We start from the raw sequence: 14,654 nt of genomic DNA on the forward strand, positions 1-14,654 counted from the left end.
ACCGTTGAATCTTGGTCCACTCTGTGCTGGAAAAGAACTGAATTACTCTGCATTTTGGGTATCTATCTATGACAGTGCTAGGTATGCATGCATATGTATGTACGACATTCAGGCTCAGGTTAACCGCATCGAAACTGGCAGGTAGCCGCAAGTTTCACCGGATGCAGGTGGGAAAGGATTTCTGCATTGCATGTCGGCTAATACAAACATTATCAAGTTTGTCCGTGAGAATGATGTCGGTACAGCACAAATATCGACAAACGGATCAAGGACAGGACTTCGCCTTTTGACGGTATTCGATGCCTCAGGCCCTTGATCGGTCTCTCTTCGTCTTGGGTGCGATCTGCATGTCCCCGAGATCGGTTGAGAGTCTAGAGAACAAGAATGCCGTCAACGGTGATCCAAGTTTGCCGAATTAGAATCCCAAAACCGCTTGCAGCCGGTGTGGCCCCAATGCTCAATCCACCATTCCTCAAAAATATCATCAACGCTTTCATCAATCTGTGGTACTCGTTCTTCCCGCCGCAGACCACACAGAGCACATGCATGCGCCGCTTTCAGAGCACCTTCATGAGTCGCGGCACTTCTCACGCGCACATTGCCAGTTACTAGCTGGACAGGCGGCTTTCCTCCCGCCGTAATCGCAGAGTTTAAGAGTCCGTTGCATTCTTTCCACAAGTCAAGGACTTCAACTGCTTCTTTCTCCTCTCTGACATTCTCGCTTTTGTCAACACTACTCAGTTTCATCCCTCCAGACCTCCCGGACGCAGGGCCTATCTTGGTGCTTTGGCTTAATATCGAGTCTCGCTTCCAGCGAAAGCTGCGTCCGGCAACTATGTGCACCAGAACTTTCAAGTTGTATGTAATTTCCTCCGCTAAGCCGGTATCAATTGAGGACACGGGCTTCCTCTTAGCGCGTGAAACAAAACTCGTCGCATTTACGCGTAGTTTTTCTAACACGGGAGGGAACAATCGGAGAAGAATAGAAGGAGGGGGGATGTTGGTAGGCCTCACTGCTTTGGCGGGAGGGTTAACAGCTCGGGATACTGCGCTTGCTTCCACATTCGATACGCGGGGTTTCGAAGATAGGGACGATGCAGGCTCGACCGGCTTGTTTCCCTCGTCAATTCCATCTGTAAACTCCCCCCAGTCGTCTTCTTCCTCAAAGTCCGGCCATGCTGTGACGGGATCAGAACCTCCCTGTGGCTCAATTACAGGCGACTTAAGTTGGACATTGCAATCCAAAGCCAGAGGGATTCGGACTGGGCTTTTGGGGGGAGGATTCGAGTTTTCGACCGATAAAAGGTCTAATAGTGGTGGCAAAATGGATTTTGGAACGGGAGCTCCCGGTTTATCTTGATTTTCACTGCAAACAATGCCTTCTGTCCCCCGTATCTCAGATAATCCAAGGGCCGCTTCTCCTGTCGATTCCGGTCTCGCGGACTCGAATTCGCCCCAGTCGTCTTCGTCAGGCTCGCCGGGCGCGGATTCGACCGTTGCATCAAACAGAACTTCACTTGACCCTATTCCATACGCGCTTCTGTCCGGTCCCTGTTCACAAGGGATGGGCGGTAGCGGGTCGGACGAGAAGTCTATGAGTGTAGAGTCCCCATTAGTATCAACTCTGGGGTTCCTAGGTTGGGAATGGCCCGCGGAGTTCGACGGTTTGGTACTCCAGTCTGATGATCCTCTCACCGGATTATTGAGAGAACTTGGATTGCCAAATTCCGCGAAAAGGTCCGCAGACATTGTTGCCGCAGGGCAAGAAACTCCCAAATGGATGCGTCACAATTGGCGACGAGGATCAACCCCGTATTGTCCCTCGACCTCAGTTACCCGGGTCTCGCTTAGACTTCCATCTGTTAATTCTGCTTTGATAGAGTCACTGAGCTGCTGTTGTTCAGCATCGAACGCGTCCACCAGGGAGGGGATGTGCCAAGAATCGCAATCAGGCGCTAAGAGCTGGCGATAACAAACTGCGTCATTCTAAAGCTGCATGATCTTCGTTCCGAGTGACCACAACAGTAAACAGAATCACCTGCTGGATGAGCAACAAAGCAATGTTGAGAGAGCGCCTATGATGCCATGAGAACTGCAGGGGAGTCGCGGTTCGCAAATTCCTTTAGCCAGCAGTGAAACAGTGTCCAAGCTAACATTGGGTCTGTTCAGCCAGCGATGGAACGTTCTGTTCCACCAGTATCAGTGCGACTCACTGGAAGAATTGGCACAGAGAATAAAGTCCAAGACAGGCAGTAAGTTGTGTGAAGTTGGTTTAAGGTCGGTCTGCTGGAAGGTGAGGTGCCCTGCCGAGACTCGGTTGCTTTGTCAATTAACAAATTGGTGACAGGCGTTTCTCGTTCACAAGAACCTTGATCGGGCGTCCTGGCCCGCACAGCTATTGGACTCAAGAGATGCGTATACTGCGTTGAGAGAGCACTTCCTAAAGTACATTGAACACCCGGATGATTTGCCATCAGCAGCAGATCCATTGGCTGAAGATGACGATGTATGTCCCCCCTGCTCGAAAAGAGAAGCACGCAGCGCTCTAAACCATTGCAGTCCCCATGGCAGACTCTTCGTCAAGACGAGACAATTCGAGCCGAAATTTACCAAGATGTGGAAAGATGCCTCCAGGAAAATTACTTCTTTCGGGAACCTACCACGAAACGCATGATGTTGGACATCTTATTCATCTTCGTGAAGTTGAACCCCGACCTGGGCTATCGACAAGGGATGCATGAATTGCTGGCGCCGGTGCTATGGGTGATCTGGCAAGATGCAGTGGCCAAAGACGCACTCACCAACCATAGTCCTTCAAGCGTAGACGATCAGCTCTTGCTGCAAACGCTGGATTCGGACTATATAGAACATGATGCTTTTGCGATTTTCTGTGCGATCATGCAAACCGCGATGCTCTTTTATGAACATAATGAAATGAAATCGGGGTCAGACCAGCAAACCGTATCGTCTATCATTGTCCGAAGTCAACACATTCATCAAATTATGCTGGGAAGCGTTGACCCGGAATTAGCGGCTCATTTGCAATCTATTGAAATCCTACCGCAAATATACCTTACGTGAGTTTTATAAGGACGCTGATTCACTTGAGAAACTGACTTGGCTTATAGCCGCTGGCTCCGTCTATTTTTCGGAAGGGAGTTTTCGTTTCAGGATATGCTCTCCTTGTGGGATCTTTTATTTACTGACCTTCGAACTGAGCTCATAGAGCTGGTCTGTGTTTCGATGCTGCTAAGAATCAGATGGCAATGTAAGTTTTAGGGCTTTTCTATTAGTTTATGAACTAGATCTAACAGCTTTCAGTATTGTCATGCGATTATTCATCCGCGCTCCTGATACTTCTAAGATATCCATCCCCTGAGCCACAAAAGCCAGCAGACTTCCTTCGTGATGCTTTGTTTCTAGAAGAGAACATGACGCTGGATGGCGGAGAACTTTTAATTTCGAAATATTCGGGCAAATCGCCAGATTTCAAGGGTCACAGGCTGCAATTCCAAGGAGCCCAAACGGCTTCGCAGAAGCGGAATTCTCAGAGCAGGGATATCAGCTCCCGTGCTAGCGGACGAACTTCGCCAAGCAGGTCGCCACTGCGGATAAATCAAAAGCGCTTGGACTCTTTATTTCAAGACGTATCCGACGGTATTTATCGACGTACAGAAGGATGGGGAGTTGCTAGAGTGGTCCGCGGAGCAATGGTTGAGGCTCGACGCAATATTCAAGGTATCCATTCCAGCCCTACAACGCCTACACTGCGGCCAGAAGGCGGGTCGACTCCGAGATTATCCATACCCTCAAGAGTTGAAGCTGTTGCCTCTCGAGAGTTGAGCCTGAAAATAATATCACTTGAAAACCGAAACAAAGCCCTCGCGAGCATGCTTGGAGACGCGTTAAAAGACCTACAAGTTCACGAACCAGAACCCAAAGGTGCGGAAAGTAATACCTCCACTGGGAATATGGATCAGATTCGTGAGAAGATTGAACGTGTGCGAGAATTGCTCCAAGATTCGTCCATTCCAATTCCGGAAAAGGTGAAAGATATGACCATCAATAGGAATGATGGCAGGGTGATGAAAAGCCGGCCTGCCGAGAAGCGCAACCAAACTCTTACCAGCAAAACCGAACCCCTAGGAGGCGCGGAAAGCAGCTCATCATCTAGTTCCTCGCTGCCCTTGAATGCGAAAAACTCCCAAACTGATAATTTACTGAACCCCATGCCAATTAGACCCGCGCCGCGTGCGTCACTGGCCGAATCATCGTTTTCGTGGATGCTGGGAGAAAAGGAAAATCGTTCGGCCTTTGCACCATGTGCGTCCGCTCCGCCAGAACACTTGCGGAAGTCTGAATCTCGCACAAGGGCAGCTCCGCTGTTTAGAGATCAGCGTAGCGATGATAAGCGTAGACGAACTGATGAAGCGGATAATGATGTACTTGTTCTAGAGCGATTACCAGGGATATCAAAAGAGTAATGATGTCTAATTGGCAAGACTTGTCTTTTACTTGCTCTCACATCCGTAGTGTTGTTCGTGAAGCCATTTCCATTCTCCATCTTGGATATAAATCCTCGGAACGCAATCCAAGTTCTCCAAGTTTTCGCACGAGGCGTCGAACAAATCCGCATTCCCCTTTTATTGTAATCCCGTCCAGGTGGAACTAAAAAGGGAGATCAGCATCGAGAACCGATCTCAACAATCCCCAAGGGTCGGCTGCAACAGCCCCCTTTCATGGGGCCTCTGTGATGTAACGCCCACTACGTCAAGATGCACAGCCAGTTCTCAGGTGCGATCATCCGCCACAACTCCACAGTATGATTAGCAGCAGTTAGTTAGCCCGACGATGTTCGCCACGCATGGTATTCACATCACATGTATCCTTGTTTCCCCCGACGAAGAGGAGGGTACTTGGGCCGTTGTATTTTTGGCGGGGTAACCAGCGGAGAGCTACCTGGCCGAAGGTTGTTGCCAACTAAATGAGTGACTTGAATGGGTTGCCCCGCATGGCCATTTCAGGCGACATCCGCGCGGAAGAGCTTCAATTGTGCTGCAGACTGAAGCTGGTAGTGCTTGTAGCAGCTCTCTCCGTTCTTCAGAATTCATCGTCAAATGTTCAGCGCTGGCAACAGCCGCCCGCAGCTGACCGGCCGGTTTGGCTTCATGCAAACGGCATTTCCGAAGGGCTCGTACGTGGTCTTGGCCAACCGTCATTGGGATCCAGCCTCGAGATCAGCAGCTCCGTCCTCCCAGAAAAGCCTTCAGTTGCGAGCTTCAAATTCCTTACCATCATTCCTCCATCAGTGATTCTTGGTTAGTCGGATTCTGCAGTCAATAGGCATTGAGTCATTCCGTCACCTGCCTCGCTAGGTCCCTCCTCTCGATCTGTCAGTTGTTTCTGACTTTTTTTCCCTCATTGTCCGCACTCGTGACACAGGTTTGCCCACCCTGCATCTCAGACATCCAGCGGCAAGACACAAGAGTGGCCGCGCACAGCACCACAAATGAAGGCTTTTGCCATGTGGTGCACCTTGACTCAGCCAGCCTGAGGTTCACAGCGCTAATCCCTTTCATCTCTACAAGGCTGACCTTGGGACGTCCCGCGGCGCTAGGCACACATCCCCGGAGCTCGAGCCATCTCTCCTCAGCCCAACCTCTTGAAGTAACTGCTCGGTGCTTGATACTATGCTCCCTCGAGATTGAAGAATTACATATCGTTTTGCGTGGCTCTTCCTAGCTGTCTCCTTGTGGGCAGCTTCGCCTCTCCAGCCCGTTCTTCCGCCCGTCGTCTTCAAATGACGAAAGCCAACATGAACGCCGGAACTCCACATCCTGACGATGGTTAGTGCAAATTCCCATTTGAATACCTACTTGACCTGTTACTCCTCGATCTCTCCAAGCATGCGGCGATTCTCTGCGGCACCTGGAGTCGTTTCAGCCGCCGTAACTGTAATCTTAGCCGCTGCCTAAATTATGCCCAAAGTCCAGGATATCGATCACTGGCGGAAGCCTGGGAGCAAACCATATACCTTGAAAGAATAAATCGCATACTATCTATTAAAGAAACATGAAGATAATGGGTTGTCTTCTCACCATTAGTCGTTAGGCCCTTGTATTTGAGCGCTGTAACTGACAGTATGCGAGCTAGGCGAGCAAGATCTTTCCTCAACCGACCAGACGCCAATTCGCTCCTCATCCCAAATGTCAGCCCAAAAGTCGGAAGAGTCGTTGGGCAGACTGCCATCGTTGCATCAAGAGGACAGTGGATTCAGTCATGGAAAACGCCTATCCATCGACACCGGGTCATCAGAGTATGATTACTTGACAAGGTTAGGACGCTGTTAGTTTGACAAATGCTCGGCAAATGATTGATATGGAGATAATTGCCAGGTCGCCGTTACTCGAAGCTGACCATGGCCCTGCGCCGTCGGGTTTACCCCGAATTCGCCAAAGACCACAGAGCAGAGCGCCATCCATACCCATGACCTCCACCTCCTCCCTTGCCTCTACAACGATCACGCCAACTCAATCGAATACTTCTTCCGGGGCATCTGGCCCTTCAGACATTACTTCACCCGAACTCGAGGACCTCCACAGGTTCCCTTCGGAATCATTACACTCCTTCTCTTTTGCTCGCCAGTCAGAAGAGATGCTCCACACCCGTTATAATGTGCTCAAGAGAACGATAGATTTCATGAGAGACCGATTTGGCTGGGCCGCCAGCAGTACAGGAATTGCCCACGCTCAAGCCAAGCTGAGCGGCGACCCAGAAGTTCAGAGCATGGTCGACTTGGTGGCAAGAGCTAATCTTCGCGAGGCCAGTAAGGGGCAGCATCGACTGCCTGGGCTGTTAATGGGCCCCGCTACAGGCCCTCCTGATCTGAATGGCGACAATATATTCGACAAAGCTTTCGCGAGCCCGTCACTTGGACCAATTGAAGATGAAGGTGAGACTGGATCAGAGTACCTGGAACGAGCTGCAGAGTCAGGGCGTTTTTTGGCTGCTTCAGAGGGTCATAGAATACCTCGAGCGCGAGGACTGAAATCCGCTCCAGCATCAAGGCGTGTTAGCCTAAAACGGACTTATACCGATGTTGGGTCCGCCTCGCTGCAGAATAAACTTATGGAAGCATTGTCGACGCAGCCATATTCCGCCACAGATCTTATATCCCCTGGAAGCACCACTTCCTTTGCCATTGGAACTACCACGCCTGCTGTGCATTCACACAGCAGTAAATGGTCACCCGCGTCCCAAGCTGTGTTTAGAACGGATGCGACTCCCCGATGGACTATTCTCGCTGCTAATGACCTGGCATGCCTAGTTTTCGGCATTACTCGAAGAGAATTTCGCAAGTTAAGTATTTTAGACCTCGTTCAAGAAGAACGACGCGAGTGGCTTGTGTCGAAGCTGAAAGCCACGAGCATTTATCCGAGCTCTGAATCCCCGGGTGTAAAATCATCTCAGTCGAATGGGCATAATTCACGACCGATTAATTTCGGTAATGGTGTGACAGCCCAGTTGTTAAGCAAAGCTCCGGCGCGGTTGACCAGGTCTAGGAATCGCAATGATAGCCACTCTAGCCATGGATCTGCCAGACGGGGGAGAAGCCCTAATCACACTCCAACCAAATCTCGTGGTGTGCTGATATGCGGCGACGTCGTCCCCATTCAGAAACGTAATGGGCTCACTGGTTCCGCAAGCTTGTGGGTGATGGAGAAAAAAGGTGGTTTAATATGGGTAGTGGAGGAGATACCAGAGCACCTTGTGAATATTCGCTGTGATGAAAATGGCCGTGTCGTCGATGCAAGAGGCGATGCGAATAACATTTGGGACCGCAAAAACATTGAACCAGGGACTCCGGTTCGAGAGCTTTTGCCTTACATTCCTACAATCACTCCTAACTCTGAAGCTCTGAACTTCTCCAAACTGAATGAATTGAAATTCTTCACCGCCTCAGCGTCTCCTGGGGCATCCATTCCAACAACAGTGACAGGTCTCCACGAAACCAGCACTCTTCGCATATCCAGCTTTCCCCATATCGCAGGGATGTTGGTTTTGTCGCCGGATACCCTGAACATTATCAGTGCTAATCCGATTTTTGCCTCGTCACTTTTTGGCCATACCTGCGTAAAGGGTGTGCACATAACAGATCTCATACCCCATTTCGATTCATTCCTTGATACCCTAACAGAGTATGATAACATCCCACTGGTGGATGGGATGGTTATCCCAGAACACAGTTTTCGGAGGGCTCGAGCGCTGTCCATCCTTCGCGATGGAAAAGTTGACGCAGCGTCCCTTTTCCTGCGGCCAACCGGCCTCCCCGCGCGACATCGTGATGGTGCAGAAATCATGGTTGATGTTCAGATGCGGGTTGTCAAAAGCCAGTCGACGCTTTACTCAGATCAATACGATGTCATCCATGAGCATCAAGGTGTGGACCAGGAAATCGGAAGCCCTTACGTGATTACTGAGCTAGTTTATGCCTTATGGATCACTTACTCTAGGCAGTATCATTCTACCAACGGGATGGAACTACCCCCGGTAAACCCACTGTTGCAGCCCTCTGGGTCTCCGCCTCCTCAGACACCACCCGGACAGGTAACACCCGCATTAACGCCGATGCTTGAAACACCGAAAGCAAATAAACCGCAGATATCACTCCTCGCCCAGCAATTGAACGAGGCCGCTTCACAGCCACTTACAGACCAACCTCCACAGCCGGTTCCAGAGATGATACTATCATCAGCAAAGGTTGAACCACCAAAGAAGAAAACGATATCTGATTTCGTCATCACAGAAGATCTCGGGTCAGGCGCCTATGGACAGGTGAAACTAGCACGGTGCAAATGGAATATGGCGAAAAAGATGGTCCTAAAGTATGTCACGAAGAAGCGAATTTTAGTGGACACTTGGACGCGTGATCGTCGGCTGGGGACTGTGCCGTTGGAGATCCATGTTCTGGAATTTCTGCGTCGGGATGCCATGCGACACCCGAACATCGTAGAGATGGAAGGTTTTTTCGAGGACGACGTCAACTACTATATAGAGATGACCCCTCACGGTTGTCCGGGAATGGATCTGTTCGACTACGTGGAAATTCGGACGCACATGGACGAATCTGAATGCCGTGGGATTTTCTCACAAGTCGTCAGTGCGGTTCACCATCTTCATACCAAAGCGCTAGTGGTACATCGCGATATCAAGGATGAAAATGTCGTGATGGATAGCGAACGGCAAGTTAAATTGATCGACTTTGGCAGTGCCGCGTATATCAAGAATGGACCGTTTGACGTGTTCGTCGGTACTATTGGTGAGTGCCTTGCTTTTACCCTCGATTGAGACGAATCACCTAACATCTATGTTTCATTTAGATTACGCGGCACCCGAAGTTCTTCAGGGCAGGTCGTACCGTGGAAAAGAACAAGACGTATGGGCACTGGGCATCCTGTTATACACGGTTATATACAAGGAGAACCCGTTTTACAACGTTAATGAGATTATGGACCACCCGTTACGCATCCCCTTTTTGCCGTTTACAGACGATTGCATCGATTTGATCCGTGGCATGCTTAATCGCAACGTGGACGAGCGCTTGACCATCACCCAAGTTATGGAACACCCGTGGATGAGTGCAACAACGAATAATCCCGGACACGGCTAAAGCAAGAGCTTCTGGTCTTGCGAGTTTTGTCACGCGTTTTTCTTTTGGACTTACGAGGATACTTTCCTCTCCTTTTATATTATCTTTTTTGTTTTGCGATGACTTTTTTTTTTGGCTGATTCTGGCCGACAACTACACTTAGCCCACTGGATGGTGCTATTCGGAAGAAGGAAACGAAGAACACAGACAGCGCGTGGTACTTGGGGTAAGACATGCATTCGACGTTATCAATTCGTTTTTACGCTCGAAAAGGAACGGGGTGCGGCCAGTGGATTTTCTAAGCACATGAGAGGAAGGCACTCCCAGAAATCGAGAGGACCAACAGTTGACAGCTGGGAAAAACAAAAGCCTGGGAGGGTTATGAGATTGGGCATTTAAAATGTATACCACGATTGCATTTATATTTGCATTGTTCGGATTTTTTTGGAGAGGGGGAACAGAAAGCGTTAACTAGCGCATTGGTTGAAAAGAAAGGGGATTTAACAAAAAAGAAAGAAAGGGAAGACCGAAAACGGAGATAACAGAGATAGATGCCGGGGGAGGCAAGGAAATTTTCCATTACGGAGTGCAAACTGAAATAGATCGGGGCGGAGGCAACTTGACGGCCAATGGCAAATTGCTGGATGATACCCTTTGCGTATATGTGATATGTCTTCTACGGTTAAGTTTTCGTTTTTGCTTTGGGGGGGCATTTGGGTTCGGTTCTATAGACAGTTTCTCATATACAGATTTGTGTAGGTACTTGCAGTATATCGAGGATGTGGGAGAATAGAATAAGACTTGGCTATGCAAGCAGAACTGATGTACGCCCAGTATACTTTGAGAATACTGCGCGATGCACCATGTGAATTTCTCGTCAGAAGACATCTGTCTCCCCAATCAACAATTCAAATATGGGCTTCTGGCTCACATGTGGAGGTCAGACAGTGCGGTCACTTGGCGTCCAGATGTCACAAGAGCAAGGGGTTAACCACTAAAGCTCGCCCGCGAGTGAACTTCTTCCCCAACAAGCAAGCTATCAAGAAGTTGGAAGCAGCAATGTCTCAGATACTAGACAGAGTGCAGTGACTTCAGGACGACGCCCTGAGATAGACGACGTCACGATTCTATATGTATTGGTTGAGGTTGTGTTAGACCTCCGGTGTGATTTGCGGATCGGATGTCGAGCCGGCTCCGGGGGGCTTCTTTTTCGTGCCTTTTTACGGGCGAGAGTGCAACATCGTAACAGACGGTCTGCATGTATGTTGAGTTGCGGACATGGAGAAAGTCGAGGGGTCAATTTGCCACCGAGAAGATTGGTTGGTGGTGCAGTTGAGGGTCGCATGGTAACCATGGGCAGGGAGAGGTATTTCTGTATGAGGCTTTTTATGCACTAACTATTGCATGTCGACAAGTAGATGGTGAATATGAGTAACTATACAAAGAGCCCTGGATAGATGGAGCTGCAAGCAGCTGCTCGCCTTTACTGCACAGTCAATGCTGTGACTGCAACTGTCAGTCCGGATCTGGTGCGACAGCGGACAAGGCGCTAGTTTTAGCTGCTGTGGGGAGGCTTATCGCTTAGTGAGTGGGCGGTTGATAAGAGGAGCTAGTTAGAAGAGGGGAACCTAGGTACAAGCAAGTGACTTCATCGCCATCTGTACCTTTTGATCCGCGCCATCAACCACCACAGCAATGGACTGGGAGTTGCTGCTGTGAATGTCTGGGTCAGCATGTCCACAAGTGGCTGGGATGGGAATGAGAATCCTCGCTGAGCAGCATACGATGGCTGACAGCGTCTTTTGCATCAGCAGACAAGCATTTCCAGGTTGAGTGCAGCCCTGTGGGTAAGCCCGGCCTGGAAGTACCGGAGAAGTAGCATCGTCCCTGCTGGAGAAACACCCTTTTCCCCGACTCTTTTTCCTCCCACACACACTCTCTGTTCTGCCGGAGGGACATCCTCAGACCTCTCTATCCTCCTCTTGTTGCTGTGCGTAAGTTCGGGTCCCCCGCATGACTTGTGTCTGGGGAGGACATGAAGAGAGACAGTTGGTTTGACAATTCCTGGCTTCAGATGACCCGCCATGCTATGATGCTGAGGGAGACAGCCGTCCGATCCACGCTTTTTTCGATGTCATGCTATTGAGTCTTCACTACTTCAATTCTAACGATCTGCGATCTCCCCCTTTATCTTCACTGTGCCTTCCGCTTGACTGCCGTGCGTCGTGTGAGAGCTGGTCGGTGAGTTGGCTTTCTCAACCGGAAGCGAAGGAAATGCTATAACTTTCAGAGTTCTGACGGCATGCTTGTTTTCTTTTAACTCAGGCCGCTTTACCCCCATTCTCTTCGACCGGTTCCATTCGCTGAGGGGCTGGCCATGGACGTCTGATTGATTCATCGTTCCTCTTCCTCGTCTCCATCTTTGCATCGTCTGTGGGCATCACGGTAGCTCTGTGTTTTTAGGAGCAAGCGACGTCGCCGGCCGACAATCGTATCAATTCCTTCCGTGCGAGCGGCCAGGCTGAGGTCCCCCACAGTCGTCTGTTGTCCATAACCCCATCATCACACCGGAAAAGAAATCCAAAATGGCGTCCTTCCCGCCAGATGAGATCATCCCAGCTCAAGGGACTTCGTCCGATTCAATGTCAGGAGCGATCAGAACGGAAGATGGCCCCAAGTTAAAAGGTCACCAACGGCTGCTGAATCGTCTTCAGCGGATGACGTCCACTCCCTCCCTCGAACAAATCGGCAGAAGCCGTTCATCCTCCACCGGCCTTCGCCGTGTAGGAAAGGGTACCATGTCCTGCATCTCCCTTTCCTCGACGTTATCGCATGGACAGTGCTGGGAGAGCTCCAGCTCTCCCCAGATCTATGGAAAGTCCCCCCACGATCGCCATGACGAAGATACTGGCCCGATTCGAATTGTTGAGACGGAGCTTCTACCCCCGAATGGTTCCAAACAGGCCACCATAGCGCTACCTGCTGAGATGCGGCCGTGCTCTCGGGGTTCGCTATTGAAGTCTACAGACATACTGGTAAAAGCTGATGCCGCTCTCGACGAAAGTGTCTTGAGCGAAGCATTGCCGGAAAATCAAAACAAAAACTACTGGGATACTCTGCCAGTGGAAGTTCAACTTCGAATCCTCAGCTGCCTGATGCCAAAGGAACTTGCCCGTGCTGCTCGCGTATCGAAAACGTGGCACACCTTGTGCTTTGACGGCCAATTATGGACCAAATTCGACACCTCGACGTTTTATAGCAGCATTTCACGGGAAGCATTGGTGGGCCTGATATTTAGCGCTGGACCGTTTATAAAGTATTTGAACATGCGGGGATGCATCCAAATGGAAAAGGCTTGGCTTGAGCATGGAGAGCAGCTAGCTGATGCTTGTCGAAATCTAGCCAGCATCAACCTAGAAGATTGCCATATCGATAACATGACGTTAACCTTTCTTCTCGTTCGAAACCCTGGACTGGTTCGGATTAGCATGGGAGCCCATTCGACCATCTCAAATTCGGAATTAAATGTCATCTCTAAGAGTTGTCCGCTACTGGAGTACCTCGATCTATCATGGTGTCGAAACCTCATCAGTGCTAAAGGTTTGAAGCGAGTTGTGAGGTCATGCCACCAACTGAAAGAGCTGCGGATCGGGGAATTCCGAGCAGTCGACAATGAGTTCATGCAGGCTTTATTTGAGACTAACACTCTAGAGACGCTCATCTTGTCTCACTGTTCTGCTTTAACGGACGATTCTTTAAAGATTCTTTCTCACGGATCTGATCCAAAGATAGATATATTGACAGGTCGACCTATTGTCCCGGCCCGCACGTTGAAGCACTTGGACTTGTCTCGCTGCCGTGGCATAAGCGATGTGGGGATTGGACATCTAGCAGGCTTTACTCCTGAATTGGAAAGTTTACAGCTCTCGTTCTGCTCTAGCCTCGGAAACGACTCCATAACGAATCTCATACGTACTACACCTCGCCTAGCCAGACTGGACATTGAAGAGTTAGAAGAGCTTACCAATAATGTTCTGATTGCGTTATCGAAAGCTCCCTGTGCTTCTAGGCTGGAACATCTCAATATAAGCTATTGCGAAAAGCTCGGCGACACAGGAATGATGCAAGTTTTGAAAAACTGTCCGAATCTAAGGTCTTTGGATCTGGATAACACGCGGGTCTCGGATATAACCTTGATGGAGATGTGCACTCAGATGCGCAAACGAGGCTTTGGCGTTAAACTGCCAAAGTGTGGACTAAGGGTGGCTGTTTTCGACTGCGGAAATGTCACTTGGGGAGGGGTTAGGGAGGTCCTCTCTAACAATACATTTGTTCCCCGATTTGCAGAAGCAGAGGCTCTGGCTACTAAACCAGAAGAGGAGTCGGAATCAGGATTGTCATCACCATCATCTTCTACATCATCCGTTACTATTCTTCCGCCACCGCCGCCTCCTCCGGAGACAACGCAGTTCACAGCAGATCTATACCCAAACGAGATTATCCAGCTGAAATGCTTCTATGGCTGGCAGCAGACCGTTGACAGACACACTAAACGTGTTCTAGACGGTAACCTTGGAGCCGCGATGAGACTCGAGCGCAAATGGGCCAACTGCATGATAGCCAACGAAGAAGCCGAGGCAGGCGGAGCCGGTGCAAGAAGAAGGCGGCGGAGGGCGAGAGACGCTGAGATGCTGTACAATTTGGACGATGACGATGACGCGGAGTATGGTTATGGGCCGGCCGGGTTGGCTTCTCTAGGTAATCGCAGAAGACGGGCGAGGAGTGGTGGTTGCGTTGTTATGTGAGTTTTCGGTATCCTCGACTCGAGTTTTGGCGTTTTCACTTGGTATGGGGTTGGGTTGGTGGAACGGGTCGTTTACTACTCATCTATGGTTTGCTGGGAAGTATTTACGGGTCATGAATTGCACGTTTACAAGAAAGGGCCACCTTTAAGCGCTGTTATATGGTTTTATCTCAGAATGGCTGTTTTGTCCCTCTTTGCCCC

The 14,654-nt window shown here is 49.9% G+C and overlaps 4 protein-coding genes across 4 annotated transcripts; 3 read left to right on the top strand and 1 right to left on the bottom strand.

The window, feature by feature from the left end:
• Nucleotides 1–390: 390 nt before the first annotated feature.
• On the bottom strand, nt 391–1,749 carry UREG_01997 (uncharacterized protein; the record flags this gene model as incomplete). Its single annotated transcript, XM_002542435.1, has 1 exon — nt 391–1,749. One exon carries the CDS (start codon nt 1,747–1,749, stop codon nt 391–393), a length of 1,359 nt encoding a protein of 452 aa, XP_002542481.1.
• Nucleotides 1,750–2,508: 759 nt separating this feature from the next.
• Nucleotides 2,509–4,484, top strand: UREG_01998 (uncharacterized protein; the record flags this gene model as incomplete). Its single annotated transcript, XM_002542436.1, has 3 exons — nt 2,509–3,077; nt 3,227–3,268; nt 3,365–4,484. 3 exons carry the CDS (start codon nt 2,509–2,511, stop codon nt 4,482–4,484), a joined length of 1,731 nt encoding a protein of 576 aa, XP_002542482.1.
• Nucleotides 4,485–6,486: 2,002 nt separating this feature from the next.
• Nucleotides 6,487–9,670, top strand: UREG_01999 (uncharacterized protein; the record flags this gene model as incomplete). The annotated part of the gene is made up of 2 exons (XM_002542437.1): nt 6,487–9,319; nt 9,381–9,670. 2 exons carry the CDS (start codon nt 6,487–6,489, stop codon nt 9,668–9,670), a joined length of 3,123 nt encoding a protein of 1,040 aa, XP_002542483.1.
• Nucleotides 9,671–12,234: 2,564 nt separating this feature from the next.
• On the top strand, nt 12,235–14,454 carry UREG_02000 (uncharacterized protein; the record flags this gene model as incomplete). Its single annotated transcript, XM_002542438.1, has 1 exon — nt 12,235–14,454. One exon carries the CDS (start codon nt 12,235–12,237, stop codon nt 14,452–14,454), a length of 2,220 nt encoding a protein of 739 aa, XP_002542484.1.
• Nucleotides 14,455–14,654: the final 200 nt, after the last annotated feature.

The sequence above is a fragment of the Uncinocarpus reesii genome, genomic scaffold (assembly GCF_000003515.1).
Source record: "Uncinocarpus reesii 1704 scaffold_1 genomic scaffold, whole genome shotgun sequence".
Classification (NCBI taxonomy): Eukaryota; Fungi; Ascomycota; class Eurotiomycetes; order Onygenales; family Onygenaceae; genus Uncinocarpus; species Uncinocarpus reesii.